We start from the raw sequence: 19,709 nt of genomic DNA on the forward strand, positions 1-19,709 counted from the left end.
AAAATGTTATTTTAAAACAATGCCCATTATAGCATTTTTGTTCCACTTCCACATTACCATGTCCGAGGTGGGCTTATCTCCAGACGGATACACTAACACGGAGTACTGTAACTGAGCATTAGCCTACCAGAGAATGTCTACAGGGATCCGTAGTAGGGCTCTGGCATTACGTTGTTTCTCTCTTAACTTTGGCAAACATTTTGCCGGAAATATTAGTCGCTCATTTGTGGTCTCACAGTTTAATATAACCCATAGGCTATAGTGATTTAGGCTGAGTAGTTACCTGGATATTGGAACATTTTCATTTAACACAATATTTCTGATAACAAATCAGTCATCATAACTTGGTTTTCAACAATCAAGAATAATAATAAAGTACATAATAAAAACAATTAACTGTTGAAACGTTTGTTGGTAAGCACATTTAAACACTATTTTGTATTCAGTGTAACTCCCACACATTTGGATATGTCTGTCCATCATTCAGTGACGTCACTTTCATCGATGTGTAGTGCCTGTTTGTCTGTCTTATGATCAAAAAAGAGTAATATTAAGGCAAAACGAACCCAAAAAATAAATCCTTTCTAAAAACAATACAAATTTAAGGGCCATCTTAAAACAACACAAATTTAAGTGCAAAGGTTACACAGTGAAAGTAAATCAATGTTGTTGCATGAACCTCACAACTACCTAATGAAACAGGGGATATATGTGTATATTTAATTCAAATATAATTGTGTTTTAAATGGTATAGAATCTTAGAAAATAATGGGCACAACTGAAATAGCAATTAGAACCAGGAATAACATTTACACAGGCTATAGAGACAGAGCTACAGAGCTAAATGTGTAAATGATGTAAGGAAGACAGACAAGACAGTAATCATGAGCATATGACAAAACAGATCTACTAATATAATTTCAAGTTGATGGCAGTTGGTTTTATAAGGCCTCGAAACCCTTGTGGTGAACATTCAGTGCAAAATACATAATCATAATAAGTAACCATCAAAACACTCAATTAGATTGGTTTGACACTACAATGCATTGGCAAATCTAACAATGACCTTAACTGATGACCTCTACAATGACTAATGTAAATGTTTCCATCATTAGTTTCAACAATATGGTATTGTATTAAAACTATTTTCAAATTCTTGAAAATCTGTTTTAATCTTGTTATGGAAATTGAGTTTCACCTGAACTCTGCAACATATACTCACTACTTTTGATAGACGTTTAGTGTACTTCACAAACCTCCTCTCCTTGTTCACACCACCCTGTACAAACACACTGATGTCATGTGACATGTTCCTCACCCCCAAGGCTGACAGGGGGCAGTGCAAAACAAGAGGACAGATCACATACAATAAACAGAACAAGACAGAAGTCCACGGTTCTAAATAAATACATCAGTAGTTCAAAGAATATAGAGAGAAAGGAAGACAAAAGTCTCCAATCAAAGAATACCTCAATAACAACGTGACTGAAAAAGTTGCCAACCAAGTGTTCTTTCTCTGTGGTGACTGCTTTGGACAGGCACAGGGCAACTACTGCACCATTTGGCCTTATGTAATCAGACAGACTTAATTCTGTCTAATTGTTTTATCATCTTGTCTAGTGAACAGTGCTCTAGGCATGAGGTTGCAGAACAGAAAATTTAAATATTAAAGCAAAACCATTGTTGAATATGTTTTGGGAGAAAAACAAAACAAGGAAGAGGTTTTCTCTGGTATTTTATAGTCTGAACAAACATTCAAAACTAATATGCAAATCAATAATAAAACAAAACTAGAAATAGATAGCCTTTTTCTTCTTTGAATCACTATTTAGTGTCTTAATGTTCTGAGTGATGGTAGTGGACCTCTAAAAGGTCATTGGAAAGTTCTAGAGAGCTTTAAAGTGAAAATGCATTTGAAGTTTGTGTTAATGCTGATGGTTCCATTTCTCTTGCACACAGATCACAGGATACGCCAGCACTATGAGGGGTTATGAGAGAGGTCAAAGTCTGTAATGAGTTGTTTTATGTGGGAAAGTTTCTGATGGAGATATTCACAGCGTTTCTTTTCTTCCCGATAGCCTGGAAACTTCTGCAGAGACAAGAAATGATTACATCCGTTAAACGACAGTGGGTGAATGTCAAATGCGACAGCTGAATACTACAATGCCTGTAAGACCTTTAGTTTTTCAGACTCACAACCATACACAATCATGACCCACCTTTCGATACTTCTTGTACTTGTCAAGTATTTGGGCTTCCATAATCTATGTGGCACAATGCAAAACAAAAACACATCAAATATCAGAGTATTTATCACACCAGAAAATATTTAATAGAAGTCATTATCACAGCATATACCTGCTGCATACTGTACCTTGTATTCCTGTGTTCCTGGAGACAGACTCTTGATCTTTAAGCCAAGCTGGACAAACATATGTGTGATTGTGGCAATCCTGGAATGCAGGTCTTTGTACTCATCATACTCAGCACAGAAGTCTACCTGGTATCTCTGCCGTTGCTCCACAGTACTAATGGGACTGTATGCTCTGAAGAGACAGATGTGTTTGCATTAATGGTTGTACCCGGTGTTTCTCTTTTGGTCCACAGTGTGGCAGTACAGTTTCACTGAGTTCCGCTGTCAAGACAGCTTTATTTCATATATCACAAACTCAATAGCTCACTTGATTCCAGGCAAGTGTTAGTAAGTGGTATCATTTGTTGATACTCACAGTACATAATCGGGCTTCTCCTCCACCGCAGGAACAGCATTTGTGATGGCAGGTTCTGCATTTGTAAACACACAAGACATGATGAGGTTAATGCTACTACACAAACAAAATATAGCTTTGTGTTCTGCTAAATGCCTCATGTGTCATTGCATGCCATTATAAGTGTGCAGGTACACACTAAGAGAGTCTGAAAGTGTCAGGAGACAAGGCAGCTTAGAGACTTAATGCACTCTTCTCTGGCTGTTATTGACTCAATCAGACACAAGGAACACCGGGGACCCAAGAGAGTGGACTTGTGGGAACTAGTAAAGGTTGTGAACACAACCTGGCCTATGAGAAATATGACTTTGTAAGTATACTGCTGAAGATAAACAAAGGTACTCATGCAGTGAGGCCACACAAACATAACTCATGTAAAAAAGAAAAAAAAGAAAACAATGTTTTGGTTCCTTGTTCCTTGTGGGTTCCTTGTTAAGCATTAAGCATAACATAAGGTTATGTTATTTTGTGTGTATGCAATGAACCAAAACATCTAATCTGATACTCCACTAAGCCGCATTTTGAACTTCCCCCCTTGATGTTGTATGATACGTATAAACATTTTCCATGAGGAAAAATCATGTTTGTGATGCAAAATAATGTTTTTCCATTAGCCATGGACACAACATGTCATAACTTTGACAGAATGAAAATGTGCCTACATGAATAACCAAATGTAAGGGAAAAGAAAGGCGAAATTGTATGTGAAAGCTCCTTACCATAAGGTTTATCTTGAATTTGTTTGATATTTGGGCTGTTTTCCAGCCACTCGCTAGTCTGCCTGTCTTTTAATCGCTCCCTCTCCTTCTCTTTATGCTTCTTAGACTTTTTCTTTTTATGCTGACTGTTGGCAAGCTGCTGCTGAAGGCAGTCTGAGTCATTCTGCAGTGTCTCCTGGCCGGTCACTTGGGGGCTGTGTTCTCCTCTGTCTGACGTGTGATCATCAGTAGAGCTACTCAACTTGTCCATAGGGGGGAGGAAGCCATTTTGGCTGTTTGAAATGTGGTTACTTGTCCTTTGAAACTCAGTGTTTGTGTTGAAAATAGGATTGAGAGAGGGGGATTGGTCTTTGCAATTTGATAGTCCGTTAGTAGTTGGCTGCAGATGCAACCTCTGGTCTATGAGTCTTTGTTTTTTCAGAGCCGGGTTATCCAATGAGTCCGAAGGCACAGGCCGTTTCTGAGGAAGGAAGTAGAAAGAGCTGTCACTATCTGTAACATATTTAGTTTGCTCTTATAATAATGTGTTGACAGGATGCAATCTGTCCTTTGCGGACAACTACATTTGCAAAAAGTAATTCAGCTTCACAGACATCCGATTTACCCCGGCAGGATTCTTGACTGAGGTGTGATGCAAAGGAAAATCCCATGAGGTCTTGTGGAATGAGTTTGTAGAGTTTGCCTGGAAAGTTCTTGATTGGCTGCTACTCTGCAGCTGCAATTTCCTGCAAACAAGCCAAGGCAGAAAAATGACAGTTACAAAAGCAGCTAGAAATATACATGTAAGTTTAAGTGACATCGAAACAGTTGCGTGTGCAAGACATTACTATAATTGTCACTTTGCTACGGTATAGTTTATGGGGCTAGAGAAAAATAAGCAGGCTAACACTTATTATATACAGCAGGTTGAGACAAGCTGAATCCTGTTTTCTAGCATTAGGTAACACCTGCACTACTGCCTGTCTGCTGCACTTTGGCATGTGGCTTCTCTGGCTGCAGATAACAATCGTGTCTCATGTCTGCCATATTGAACAAAACAATTACCATATTAAATGCAATTCCTGTCCAGTCATTCCACAAACAACTCTCTTTCCCATTTCCATCAAGCATCTAAATATTTGTGTTTACATATCTTTACACCTTGAGCGTTGCATCAAGTAACACTTTTGAGGTGAAACTTAGCACCACCCGTTGTTATTAACAGTATATCATGACGATAGAAGTAATGTCATAAAGACAGGCTCCCGTGTGTACCATCTTAAAATGCCAGAGAATACCTCGTTTAATAAAGTTGAACGCAAATGCTCCTTTCTAAGAAATGTTATTGTAGTAATACTATACGCTGTGTAGACGCCATCTGTTCATGGCGATGAGTAGTCAGAATCACACAGGAACCCACCTGGCCAGCAGCCTGTTAACTAGCTGCTTCTCCTCCTCCACGTAGCCAGGCCAGTCCCTCTGAACAAGTCTATAGCACTCGTCCTTTAGGAGGAAGCTGTTATCTTTAGGATTCACTTTGGCCACCTGCAAGAGAAACCAGGAAGAGCAGATTAATGCTAAGCAGTGTGGTAGCACTTCTATTGACGCTCAATAGCAAGACCTGGGTGGTCCTTTTATGTCAAATTGAATGGTTTTATTTCTTTGTCTATTGTACATGGGTATTTTATTCATGTAATACATCATACTTCTATACTGCGCACTCCCCAGCTTTGATCATCGGAATCAAAGTCTAATGAGTATTAATTCCTAATGATTAATAATTCAAAGTCAAACGCAACAGCATGCATAATTTCAGGGTAATTAGCAACATGTTTAAATTATTCATAATTGTATCTTCTCAAACACACACAGAGCACACACATACACACACTATGTTTCCTTCATACAGTCTGTGAATATGCTATAGAGTATAAACTATTACTACTAGACGCAAAACCTCTTTAAAATCAATGCCTGTTTTGTTTCTACTTTGCACAGAAGCCCTGTCATCCTAGTCCCTAGTGACTAGCTTTCTCTCATGGTAACAAACTAATGTAGTCCACTCTATAATCTACCCAGACTGCCTTTCTCTAAGGACATCCATCTTTCAGAACTCTCCTGCCAGAAGGCTCACCCCACCCCACTGCAAACACAATCCCCTCAGCAGAGATAATTACACCCCCCGACCTAATTACACCCGCACGCTTGTGCACACGCATGCTTGCACGTATACACACGCACACATACTTGTAAATGTAAATATGGGAAAACTACAGTCAAACCTTCCAAATTGGAAGGCCTGGCCACTTCGGCTGAAACATAAATGGTGTGTGTGTGTCTGTGTATACCTCATCCAGTAAAGAGCCCAGCTCGGCCTTGTCCTTAGGGCTGGCCCTCTCTCTCTCCAGCCACAGAAGAAGCTCAGGTTTCCTGTAGGGCTTTAAGGCTAGAAGGTGGATAATGCGCTCTCGCAAGGGCCTTTGGGTGAGCAAGCCCAGGGCGCTATTCCTCCTGTTGGTGGGAGAGTGCTTGTGGAGGCTGTCTGATGCAGACAGAGGTGTTGGCTTTTTCTGTAACTTGACACATTTACCTAAACACAGGAAATACAAATGTCAAGATGGCTGAAAAACGTTGTATTATATCATCTAAGGTTTTTGTAACCTGCTTTTCCACATTCCTTTTTTGAGAAGTCAAACATACAGAACTGTAAAACACCTGTCAAGATGACATAATGCTTTTAATAATGTGTCTTATAATGTACATTTTGCCTTTTGTGATAATCACTCATTCAGGTCCCTAGACCAGGTTATGTCAAGTGAGGTCAGTGCTTCAAGTCCAGATAGAGCACCTAACAACTATAATCTCATTATAACTTAAGCTCTGCTTTCTGGGTCAGTGGAGGGTTCGAGGTTCAGTTCAGATCTCACTTCCACTGTTTCTGCTCAATAGACAACCTCTCACTTATATTTAGTCACTTTAAATAGATTGTATAATTTGATTATACAACCTTGATGTGGTTGTGCAATAGTGATTACGGAGTAGGATTTACTATGGATGGGTTCTGGCAAGTTTGATAGTTCTGTATCTTCGTTCAGTACTGAATGAGCATGGGTTCAATTAAATGAGTCCCTATGGGCACACTGTATACATTATAAGCTCATCATCACCTCAAAAACTGATGTTGCGCAACACTGAGACTTAAAACCAACACAAGCCACTTGAGGCAGGAACCCCAGCACTGTGCAAACACTGGCAGACAGGACTATGCCAAGAAGAAACCGATTGCATAAGCAGAGTTTGAAAGCTTTGAGGGAGGAACAACACCAACAATAGCATGCAAGCACATGCCTCGCCACTCAAGTTTAGTGTTACCTAGGGAGAGGAAATTGCGATAAGATTGGCATGTCACTGTATGAACTTTAGCAACAATTCAACCACTGTGCCTTTTTTTTGGCTCTCAGAGTTCTGTACAGCCAACATGCAGTACATTTACACATGTGTGCTTTTGATTTAGTTACACCTGATCCTGCACAGGTGTAACTGTTATGACACTGTGTGATAGGCCTTAATCGAATGTGTTGAGACCTAATTCACTGGTGTTACAATGGGGGTGTACGCAGGGAAACACACACCGATGTATTACAGATTCTAGGTTGCAACACAAAGAAGCTTTACAACCGAAAACAGATAAGCATTTCCTGCCACCTCGTTAATGCCACCGTAGATTATATAAGAGGAAGAAAAAAAAAAGGGTGGCGAGGGAAAGGCAGAGGAGTAAAAAGACAGGAGGTCAGATAAAGAAAGAGAAAATGAAGTGAAAGAGAGAGAGAGAGAGATACAGAGAGAGAATGTGTGAGCGAGAGAGATAGAGAGATACAGAAGAGTCTCACTAGGGTGTGTGGCCCCCGGCTTGATCTCGATGGCCGACCGGCTCCAGATGTCCTTCTCCACCTGGGACATCCTCTCCCGCGTCATCTGGTACGAGTCGTCGGTGGCACACACTGTGATCTTGTCCAAAATACTGCCCTGGCCCTTCAGCTGCTCTCGCCCAGCACTGAGGGTCAGACAACACAAGGCTCAGTCTGTGAAATACACAGTGTGGCGTTGTTGCTAATGTACACAGCATACGTCCAGATTTAGCTTAGCTATTACAGAGAGGAGGCTAACTGATCTATGTATGCCATATACTGTATGAGGATAGGTACCTCATGATTTACTGCGTTTAGGCTACACATGTGAACTTATGTGTGCTGTCCTTTCCAAGAAGTAGCTCCTTAGAAAATATTGAATACCCAAAGGGATTTGTAGAAAAACCTACTTCAGGCCATTCTCAAGATACACAACGTAGTAAAAAGAATGATAGCTTTCAGATGTAATTCTATTGACATGAATAAACACAAAACACTTTTTCCATTTTATTCCAACAACTGGAGATGTAGAAAGAAACAGAGTCCGAATATGTTTCTTTTTCTCCAGGGTCATCCGTACCGGTGAGACCAATGGAGCCACATAAGCCCAGTGTTTGTGATGTTGGTCTTGGCCCTGAAGTCTGTCTAGAATGAGCAGCAAAGTTCAGACCACAGCTAGGCAGCTGGCACCAACAGGCTACATTGAAGTAAAGCACTGTCTCAATCTCTCTTCAACACAAACAGGCTCTCACTGACACATAATGAGAGGGTCTCTTCCCAAAAATACAGGATATTACGATGGCGAAGTCCCATACACAATAGAAACTAAGTACAGTGCTCACGCTCCTGATGCTGAGAAGAGACTCTTAAAGGGATAAGGCCACATGCAAAGAGTTGTCACTAGGCCACTAACAAACTGACAGCCTGCAGTGGACACATCCCATATCCTGCTCACAGAGAACCCCTTGCACTGCTTACTGTATGTGATACTGTATATTTCCCTTCACAACACAGTTTCCTCAAACAATTCTGTCAATTATACAACTGGCTCATACCAACCAGTAGGATTGTCCTTACCTGGAGACATATTGGTGGACACACTCGAAGCTGGCCTGGGGCTGGTCCTTGCTGTCACTGGACAGGTAGAAGGAGAAGAGGCGTAGAGCAGCTGGGGATTCGGGCGAGGCGGTGGGGATTTTGACGTACTGCAGAAGAAATACAGCAAAGAAAAAGCAAACGTCCAGGGTAAGAGCTTGTCCCTAACACACACACTACAGAGTGATGTCAACTGTTGATATATGGGCTTCTCAGTTTTACAGTCAAGTACTGGGTAGGATGTGTAATTGCCATGCAGACTAACGCATGTATTTCTTGCTGAGCTCGAAATGTAAGGGCAGGAGCGTTTAATGGGCAGGAGCGTTTAATGGGCAGGGCAGGACCCATACATTGTTCTGTGTCTCACTATGCATTTCCTAATGAATGGTGGACCATATTTTGAACTAGAATGAACTGACACGATAAAATATTGGTGTTAGGCCTTGAGAGAGAGCTGGACATTGCACTCTGACCCCTCGCTCTTGCTCTTTGTTTTCACAGCCTGGTGAACTTTGGACCTCCCACAGGACCTCTGCTCCCTCTTGATCTCTCTCTCACTCACTTGCTCTCTTCCTCAGACACACACACACACACACACACACAGTGTATCCACCAGCCGACCATAAATATATCTCCCTAGGTAAACAGTGTTTTTAAGTCCTGTTTGCCATGGCGTCCCAGAGATCCCCTTGCAGACTCAGTGGAGCACAGTAGAGCCAGGACTCCAACCTCTTGGGCTGACACACACACACACACACACATAACCACATAACTACATGTGCACACATACACACACATAACCACACTCACTAACACTCACACATAAACATACACACAGTCAAAACAGACACACATGCATTAGTGAGTAATAAATAACTTTTACACTTGATCTACAGCTTTACCACACTTAGTTGGAATGCTTCAATTGTAGCTATGCCTTGCTTGACTTGCTTTACTATAATTAGTATCTGTCTCACCACAGACTGGAACAGTCTAGCAGCATATAATGATAGGGAAATATTACTTTACTACTAAAAACAAAAATATAGTAACTACTGGTTTGTGGATCAGAAGGACAACTGCCCTCTGACCTCCATGGCCAAAGGACAAGTCTAATGAATTCAGACTTGCATGGTTGGTGACCTCAAAGCTACAAGACCACATTTACAGTGAGTCTAATAAAAACGGCTAAGGGAGAGGATCTAATGGAGGATTTATCAGAGGTTAGTGGGAACACAGACAATATAAAATTCTGCACTTCAAGTACCTGGGACACTTTAAGGCCACATAAATCCTCCTATGTATTTGAATTTATCAGCCACTTCACAGTAATCTCATTCTCCATGCTGCAGGTAGGCTATTGCCTAAATGTCCAGTTTCATTTGAGCATTTTAGTTTCATTTTACATCAAAGCAGGATGTCATTAAAACAGCATTTGCCTTCCTATAACCCTGGTTATCTGTGAGCTGCTGTTACTTTGTGATGGTACCTTGGCGTCCTTCTTTCCCCTGACCAAAGGTGAAATAGTTCACAGTGCACTGGAATTTGAGGACTATGCATGACACAAATCAAGGGTTCAGGCCCGTCTTTGGAGCAATGAAGGAATCGAAACTTCACTATCTTATCTGTCAGTTGCACATGTCCGTGCACGCTGGCGTTCACTGCAGGAATTTACAAAAACATCACCGTCTAAAGCTGATAGCACTGGGACTCACAGCCTGCAGTCCCTGTGTGTGGTTACACTGCTGATAATAAGGCCAATAGCAGGTCCGACTATAGCGCAACCTGATTTTCAATTTTTTGTGGTTATTGTCAATTCCGTGTTACATTTTGCTCCTTTTAGGCCGGTTTAATAGGGCTGTAGGCTATGCTAAATAGTTGTAATAGCCACACACTGCAAAATAAAATGTAAGTTGTGAGTACTCGTGTGCTGATACAATAAATAGAATAAATATAATTAATAATTACTAATAATTACAAACAATTGTCTGTTTTTGTAACTTAATGTGGTATAACCTTCATCATCTGTCAAAGTACTCTTGCTCCATATTACACAATTTATAAACAGCTGGAAGACTACTGAAGCGTTCCATAAAAAAGGACTGTTCCATAAACAGAGGTTTGGAATAAACAGTTCTTGAGGTGTTGTGTCTTTTAGAACAAAACAAGACATTTCACTGGAAGAACAGCCTTTGTTAGTCAACTCGAAGAGTTAAAGATGACCCGGCTGTTCTGCGTTCTGAATGAAATTCAAGTCGATGTGAAGTAACCAGTTTTTCCAAAGAAAGAACTGTGAAAAGCTGCATGTTCTGTAAGAAAATATGTTCTTTTATTAGTGTTTCAGTTTGGAGCTATAACATTTAAGACAGCTATTTAACCACAAAGTAGTCTTTTAAAGACAACCTTAAATAACCCTTCAACAGTTTCTTCTGAGACCTAAGAGAAATTTCAGTTCATCATGGCCTACATGCATTTTAGAGAAAAGCTGAACTTTCAGTTGAATCACAGTGATAGCTGAGCAACACAGTGCCAAATAAAGCTGAAAATTGGCAACAGTCTGAGCTGCAAGCTGATTAACCATAATAACTGGATCACATTAAACATCTCACTCAACTCGAGTCTCTGTGGATGCGAGAAAGAACAAAAGAGACATCAGAATTCTGTATTGATCAGACTAACAGAGGGATATTTACTGCCAGTCCTCTTCTAGCTAACAGGGATATTAATAATTTATTGAGTCTGTGTTCATAGGATTGTGCCACGGGCAAATGGAAGAGTCCAGCTGTTAGAAATGCCCAGTCATGCAGAGGTCCCAGAAGCACTTCCTGGCATCTAGCCAATGACAGCTCTTCCTAAAGTATGACCTCCACAGGCAGACTCCAGGAACCCCTACTGAGAGTAACACAACAAGCACTCTCTCATTCTAAGCCACTGGGCTCACACCAAAGTCTATGGCTGTTTATCAATCCACGTTTTTTTCCTTCTTGTGTTCTTGCAAACTCGTTGGACGTCATCTTTCGTTGCCCAAGTACGGTTCCATTCCAAAGAACACAAGTCACCAAGAATGCCAAAAATACCCGGAAATGTTCCTGATCCCCCCCTTTTATGCATTGGATGGTGACTTGGCCAGCGAGAACGCTTCTGATTTCCCAGAAGTCCTTGCGGATTTGCAAGACCATTCTCGCAAGGACGCTTGCAAGAACGTTCTTCAAAAGATTGTACTTGCGTTCTCAGCGTTCTTCGGATTGATAAACAGCCTAACACTCTCCAGAGAGCTACTCATGGCACCCCACACTAGACGCCCTTCCACAAAGGACTTGGCAATTCAAGAGACCAACTGACCATGAATAATTAAATATTTATGTCCGTCTTTCAAGTCAAATATTCAAGGAATTTTCGCTTTTGATTTCAGAAGTGAGAGATGGGAACCCCAGACATAAAACAGGCAAGAAATAATCAGATGTCAAAATGTAAGCTATGCTAGCAAGCCATAAATCAGAGACTGGGCTGTGGATTCAAAACAACCCTTGCACTTGGGAGTGACTTACAACCCCAATAATGCTCAATGACCCCCTAAGGCTGTGGGGCCAAGACTGCAGCACAAAAAGCAGAGGTTTAAGGTGGTTCAACTCTTAACCTCTCTTATAGTCCTAGTCCCCACCCCCTCCCCTGCTCTATCCATATTCGTTCTCACAGTTGCCAATAGCCACACCTATCTCTTTCCCTCACTCCACGCTTCATATTCTCATTCTAATCAACGTCACTCAGGTCAGTTCAGTCTGAGCGGTCCATTCTTTCACAGCCTCCTCCTTCATCTTCATCACCAGATGTCAGGGGGGGGGGGGGAGGCAGCATTGGACCTGGGCCGGCTCTCTGGCTCTGCCTCTCTCTTTCTCTCTCTCCCTCTCGAAATAAATTCATTGTAAGCCCAATGACAGATATCTGGATCGCATGAAGAAACCAATAAGATTGCAGAGCTACAGTAAGATCCAATGAAGTGAGTAAGTGAAGAGATTTCTCCACACACCTTCTGGCATCCTGCCATTCCCCAAGGGTCTCAACATTCTTTTTATGGTAATCATGTTAGATTCAAATTATATTGAATAACTGTTCAGGCATTTCAACTTTTAACCTTGTTGACTTTCACATGGGGAACATGTTGAGGCAGTACGTTTGGTGTAGTTGTAGTGTTGTTGTCTATGTGTCTAAGATAATAGAAACCTCCAAACCATTACGGCTAACAATGCTTGTCATGTGATGTGTGGGGGATATAGGAGCCCCTTCTCACATTCCCTGCATCAGAGGGTCAAATACCGGAAGAACCAGCTTGTCACTCTTACGGGAACAAAAATGGTTCTTGACAAGCAAACCATGGCTGGGTCATCACACACACACACACACACACAATTCAGAGGATTTGTGCAATAATATAGCCCTAACAGAATTGACAAGGCAGAAACGACATCATTCTGGGATTATCAAATGATCAAGTCAATTGAACAAAATGTGTGTGAGAGAGAGTTGTATGTGTGAGGATTGTGTTTCCTGCCAGACTTTGGTTGAATGTGGGGTCTGGGTGTAGATCTCATGCAGCCTATTGTTTTCACATCCTCACTAGCCTGAGTAATGGCCCCTGAAAACAGCCTGTCTTTTGTTCTCCGCTCCTCGTCTCCAGAGTGTGATGCCATGGCTCTGCTTCCCTTTTCTGTCAGATATGAATAAGCAAACCTGCTGCCTGCGAGTTGGCTGCAAGTCACTGAGGGTGCAAATACATGTTGTGCGTGCATGTGTGCGTGTGTGAGTGTGAGAGTGTGTTAGTGTGCATTTACTAATCCAGCATGTGCTGTGAGAGGCAGCACTCCAGGTCCTCTCACCAGGGTGTGATGAGCATTACTGCCAGTCATCAGACATACGGAAGAAGGAGGGGGGGGGCTGACTGGAAATTCTCTGCCAAACATCTCAGAGACTGGAACACACACACACACCGTTGAATCATCCCCTATCCCAATCCTGTAAACAGACCACCAGTAACCTCTACATTTTTTTCGTTTCCAAAGACGCACAAAAGAGCCAAAGTGTTCTCGGGGGCCCACAAGTCGACACAAGCCATTTAAGAGGAGCACAATGGCCCCTCCTCGCCCATGCATCCACAATGGGGTGGACGACATCACAGCAACACAATGTGTCTGTGTCTGCGATCGTCAGCCCGAGCTGCCTCGCTGCGTTCCCCTCCGAGCTGAGCTCCACGTGCGGCCGCTGAGTGATTAATGTGGCTGCCATGAGTGGGAGACAGTGCATGTAATCAAGCCAGCCTGTAATCACCTTCCATCCCTTTACATTTACAATTTCAAGCTAAGTCTGGGCAGACTGCTTGTTTCAGCACTGGAGAGACAGATATGGGAGGAGGAGGGGTGGGATGGATGGATGGATGCTGTAAGGGGGGTTGGGAACAGGGAGGGCGGAAAGAGGAGGGGGGACGTTGTGGCACAAGATTCCCCTCAAGGTTTTGCCTTTAATGCCTAAGATGAACTGTCTCTACCAGGTGCCTCAGAGGCCAACCTGTCAGCGTCAACAAATTGTGGGTCCGTGTGCCCAACACAAAGCTCCATCTCAATTTGAAATGGGATCTCAACAGAGAAGGCAGGTGCGGTGGCCATGGACTTATAGAACGTGTTTGAGGGAAACTCGGTTAGAACAAGCACCCTTTCATGTGTCATTTGCCGTGGTGGAGGTTTTCACATCAAGGAATTAGAATGACACGTTCTCCAGCAGGCCAAGATGTGTTCCATTTCCTTAAGCTGCTTAATGCAAACAATGAACACATTTTCACCTTCTAAACCACTGACGCTTCTCACATTCACAATTAATAATCCATTCCACCACACAACATATTTGTGTTCTCGGCTAACGTTTTAAGTAAGGGGTGAGCTGAAACTCCAACGAGTAGTAAGCACAATTCCTCAACAATTTCCCTATTGTTCGTATAATAGCAAGAGCATATTTATTAGCAGGCTCTTAGAATAAACCCAGAGTAAAACCAAAACTGAATGTGTATTAGACACATACATTAGCAGCCTGCACAAGGGCACGAGACTGATACAGCAGTCAGTTTGGACACAAACAATGCCTTCGAGGCACACCAAAACACATCTGGACATAGAGAGTGGCGGGAGCTCTGCCACGTGTTCCTGGTCTTCTTCAGAGGATCGAGAACATTCCAGAGGCATTCCTCTCATTGTTATTCAAATCAGAGGAGGACAGCAAACAATCACGGGGCAGACCCATGGGGACAGAACTCACTGCAGGGAACCAAGTGCCCCACGATTAGTGGAGAGGGTTCTGTTGCTACAGGGCTCCAGATCTTCAGACAGCCCTTAAGGCTCTGGATGCACAAGGATCACAGCAGGAGGGATCAGGGAGGTGAGACACACGTAGCCTGAACAGATAATCAAGCCGAAGCATGCTTATAAGTGGAAGAATTAATTCTGACACTCAGTTAAGACAGGTCCACTAACATGTGTTAGTTTGTCGGTTAAATTTACTCACTTACTGTAATTACCCAAGTGACAATGAAAGAAAATAAGCAAAGATCATGTAATACTACTATACCACTCGCATCAACAAAAACAATAACTATGAACTGTAGTCAGTGTGAACAGTGCCTCTGACCTGTAATCTCTCCATGGCTTCCTTTTTTCATAATAGTTGGGGCCACATCAAAAATCATGATTCGGACTGAAGTGTGATATGCCTACTCTCTTTCTTTAACTTTTGTGATGGAGAAATAACTTGAATCCCTTGCTCATTATGGAATAGAGAATATCAAAACAGCCATCCGGATCAAGATCATCTGGACTCCTCTACTGGGTCTTGTCTACCAATGACAGGATACCTATTAAAACAAGTGTGCAATTCTGTTCGGTTTTTTTGGAACGCTGGATTGAAGGTGTTCTGTGTCAGAGGAGGCATAGGAAAATGGCAGCTAACAACCACCCAGCAGGACATTCTGCCCAAGTGGACTATCCTACTACACCATGACATTCTAGAGCAGGGGCATCTACAGGGTTGATGGGAAATCTCCTATTCTGACTACACTCTCCCATCTCTCAAGTGTAGGGCATAGGGGTGAGTTAGGGCATGGTAAATAGTATATACTTTGGCTTGTTGTCAAAGTGCCTTTCCTTAAAGGCAAACATTGATGCCACTTTCCCACACAACTTGTGGGTTCTACCGCCAGTTTACGAAGCTTAAGAAGGGCTTATTAACTTATATGATAATTATCATCACATTTTCGATGATGAGTAAGGTGCAGTCCCACGTCAAATCCAATTATATTATTTTAAGTTATGATGAGACTGATGTTATGATGTTTTTCCACCTATTAAAACAGCCACACCAGACTTCCTTATTCTGTGAACCCACGCACGCACACACACACACACACACACACACACGCACGCATACCATAGCTCCAGGATCATTTATCTGTACTACCTCTACTAGAAGATTTAATCTGATCCCTTAATAACACTAGTGCCCTCATCACCCCTTAACTCACCACATGGGGAGTTCTCAACCAGCTCATGCAATTAGAATGTATAATAGGCAAAAGCGAAATAGTCCCAAAGGCTTTCTCTATTCCTACATTTAGTCTTGGATTATTAGATTGAGGCAACGGACTAGGGTTCCATCAGGAGTAGGCTATACAGTATAATATGGTCTTCGCATCGATCAGTCAATCAGTAATGTGTCTTCTGATAATCTGTTGGATTTTTTGTTATTGATTCTCACTTTCAAACCTATTACCGGTTTCCTTTATGACCAGCTGAGGGAACTCTCTATGCTATGCCTGCGCAAAAGACACAAGGCTCTCTTTCCCTGCCCCCTCTTGTCCCCTGCCTCAGCCTCAGCACTGCTGCTCACTAAACAAAGCCTCCCCACAGTCAGCAGGCTGACCGAGTAACCTGCATGGCTAAGATCTTCAGAAAGACTACAAGGCTCCAACTCCAGGGTTCTAGAACTGTTGCTGTTACTGTAGAACATATAACTCTAGAGCTATCAGAATAACCATAAGAAGTGAGAAATATGACTGCCTTTTTTTACCCAAAGGAAGAAATCAATAAACGTTATGTCTAAAGAATAGGAAATAATTTAATAGGGTCATCAGACACAAAGCAATCTCTTGCTAATTGTCTGTGAAGTACATTTATTGGCAACGTAGGATAAAGCAGTAAACTGTTTATGTCTTACCCCCTGATGTCCTTTGAAGCAAATGGATGGTTGATTTGGCAAGCATCCCTAGGGAGAAGATTGTTTTTTTTCATAAAACATAATAAATGTGAAAGGCAAGTGCAGACAAATGTCAGTAACACTTTATTATAATTATTTATTTAAATCCATGAGTCTTAAAGATAAACTTGTTTACAAAGAAAAACACGGTTAGAAGCATGAGTTTTCAACTCAAACTCCTAGAAATTCATAAGAGCAATGGCTAATTACTATTCCAAACAGTGGCTACTGACAAAGTATAGAATTCATTGAATTTTAAATCGACATAGCAAGGGAGCAACTGACAAGCAGCCATACTTTCCATAGCCACCTCTAACTCCAAGCTTGCAACAATGTAAATATTTATATGATCTATCGATTTGGACAAATACAATCTCAGTAACGACTCGTTGACAGTAATTCACAGGTAATTGTAAAAACTGAAATTACAGTCATCATAAAAGGCAACCCATAATAAACCAAATACTTTGACAAGAAAAACATTTTTTTATTAGATGATACCTTCAGGTTTTGATAGGCTTCCAAGGCTCTGATGGCTGTGTCGGTGAGCTTGACGTGATAAAGTGTCTTGTTTGGAATGTTTTTATCAATCTTTCCACAGGAGAGTCCATAGCGGTGTTCCTGCCTCAGCTCTGCCATCGCTGGGTTCTGGAATTGAAGTGTCTCGAGTTCAAGACGTTCTCATTCAAACGTCACAGAGGCGGGGTTTCGTATGACAACAACGTTCTTGTACGTCATAAAAGAAGCGCAGCACGCATTGTACGCAAACGCACATTGCAGAATGCATTACGCTTTTGTGAGAAGGGTAAGGTGCAGCTACGTGGTGCGTTATATATATATATATATATATATATATATATATATATATATATATATATATATATATATGTATGTATGGAACAGACGATTAAAGATTGTCATAACAGGCGTGTGTTCATCATCCACTTTACTAATTAGGTTCATTGTTATGCTAAACTAAACCACTATCGCTGGGCGCACGACATAATGTATTTGTAATCAGAAACTTCATAATCATACGAGTGTTAAAAAAGTACATTTGTAATTAAAGGTATGGGGGCCGTTTAGGAAATATTTCAGACTGTCCTTATACAAACACACGAAACACATTCACATATGAAACGTGCACACGCATTCATATTACTGAAAACTCACATACACATACACATGAAATGCGCACACAGATGCATGTGAAACGCTCAAGTCTGATAAGGATGAGTGAGAAGCTTTAAGAATGTAAGAGTGTGAGTACATTTTCTGTATATCCGGAAGGCATTTCACTGTATCCGGAAGTCAATTCAGTAGTTCAGCAATTTTACAGAAACACAGGCAAAATAGCTTTGAAGTACAACGAAATGTTTTAAATACTGGGTGACCAAACAAACAGATCTAGAAAAAGTCAAGAAAGCAGGGTTCTGGAATTTGATTGCAAAGATTTTTTTGCAGTTGCTTTGTTTCTACAGCCCTGCCCTGAAATGCACCCCCCATGTAGTTGATGTTCTGTATATCCCGGCATCAAATTATTCTTACTGTACATATAAGTAAGATTACGTTTAGAGTAAGTTTCATGCATGTGGCACTTTCTTAATCAGAGTTAGCAGGTGCAGAATTTTCTTTCTTTTTTAACATTTCACCCCCAAAAATCTAACTCTTTCTCAAAAATAACCCTTCTTAACTCTCTTTCAAAAAATGGTTTCGAAAATATTGTTTCATATTTTTCCTTTTCACACATGAAGTGAAAGGAGAGGATAGGTTAGGAGAGAAGAGGAGTAGAGGAGAGGAGTAGAGGAGAGGAGAACAGAGCTTAGAGCAGTATACAGTAGAGTATAGAGTCCTCATCAAGTACTCATTAATGAGGCAAACCTTTTTCCAAAATATTTTAAACCTTTTTAAACTTATTTTTCAAAACCTTTTTTTTCCACACAGGAAGTGAAAGGAGAATATAGGAGGGTGGAGAAGGGGAAAAGAGGGGAGAGTCCTTGTCAAGTACTTTTTTCAACATACACAGTGAAAGGAGAAGAAAGGAGAGGTGGAGATGAGAACAGAGAAGCATAAAACCTCTCTTGCATCATCAAGTACTCATCATTGATGCAAACCTTTTTTTTTTTTACTTATTTCAACAACAAAAAAATCTACCTTTTGAACTTTTTTTACAAACCCTTTTTTTGAAAATATTATTTTAACCTTTGAAAACATTTTTTTTTTTTTTACTTTCTTAAAGAAAACAGGTGGAGTCAGGTGGCTGAGCGGTTAGGGAATCGGACTAGTTGACGTTGTGTCCTTGGGCAAGGCACTTCACCCTACTTGCCTCAGGGGAATGTCCCTATACTCACTGTAAGTCACTCTGGATAAGAGCTGGATATGACTAAATGTAAACCTTTTGAAATGTTGTTTTTGTAAACTTTGTTTTCACACACAACACAACACAATTTAAATCGCGATCACTCGTAATTTAAAAAGCCAATGTAAGCAGTAAGCACCTGCGTTAGTCTAAAGATGTGCAGTGCACACAAGTGAAAGTATGATCTCTCCAGAGCAGATGACTCTGACGAATAAGCCTATTTAGTTCAATTGCTTGGCTGCACTTGCAATGAAATGGAAGTAGGCCTACACAGGAGCTCAGGTGAAGGGGGAGTTTCTCAGAGGGAATTTAAAAAGAACAGGTGGCTCTGAACCCTTATACACCAAATTTCTAATCCCAAAATCTTTACAGTAAGTATTCACGCTTATGTTGGCATCAAATGCTTGTGCATGGTTGTTCAAAGTGAATCTGTACCCGGCTTTTGGTAAAACAGGCACTTCCACACCTGTCAAATGTGTGGAACTGCTGTTAGAAAGGGTTTGTACCTGCATGTCATTACAGTCTGAGACAAGGCAGAAGATGATCCCTTTCGGCCTCTCTGTTTTAACTGTCTCATACACTCATGTATCTA

At 41.4% G+C, this 19,709-nt stretch overlaps 1 protein-coding gene across 1 annotated transcript; it reads right to left on the reverse strand.

Annotated features, from left to right (window-relative positions):
• Positions 1-419: 419 nt before the first annotated feature.
• On the reverse strand, positions 420-17,398 carry LOC146246673 (RNA polymerase II elongation factor ELL2-like). Its single transcript, XM_084683131.1, has 12 exons — positions 17,260-17,398; positions 16,720-16,767; positions 8,452-8,579; positions 7,357-7,520; positions 5,815-6,056; positions 4,887-5,011; positions 4,092-4,212; positions 3,488-3,947; positions 2,730-2,784; positions 2,375-2,546; positions 2,220-2,264; positions 420-2,089 (listed from the first exon to the last, which is right to left on the reverse strand). Exons 1-12 carry the CDS (start codon positions 17,395-17,397, stop codon positions 1,979-1,981), a joined length of 1,809 nt encoding a protein of 602 aa, XP_084539257.1. The 5' UTR covers position 17,398; the 3' UTR covers positions 420-1,978.
• Positions 17,399-19,709: the final 2,311 nt, after the last annotated feature.

The sequence above is a fragment of the Hypomesus nipponensis genome, chromosome 19 (assembly GCF_054491055.1).
Source record: "Hypomesus nipponensis isolate SF chromosome 19, ASM5449105v1, whole genome shotgun sequence".
Taxonomy (NCBI): domain Eukaryota; kingdom Metazoa; phylum Chordata; class Actinopteri; order Osmeriformes; family Osmeridae; genus Hypomesus; species Hypomesus nipponensis.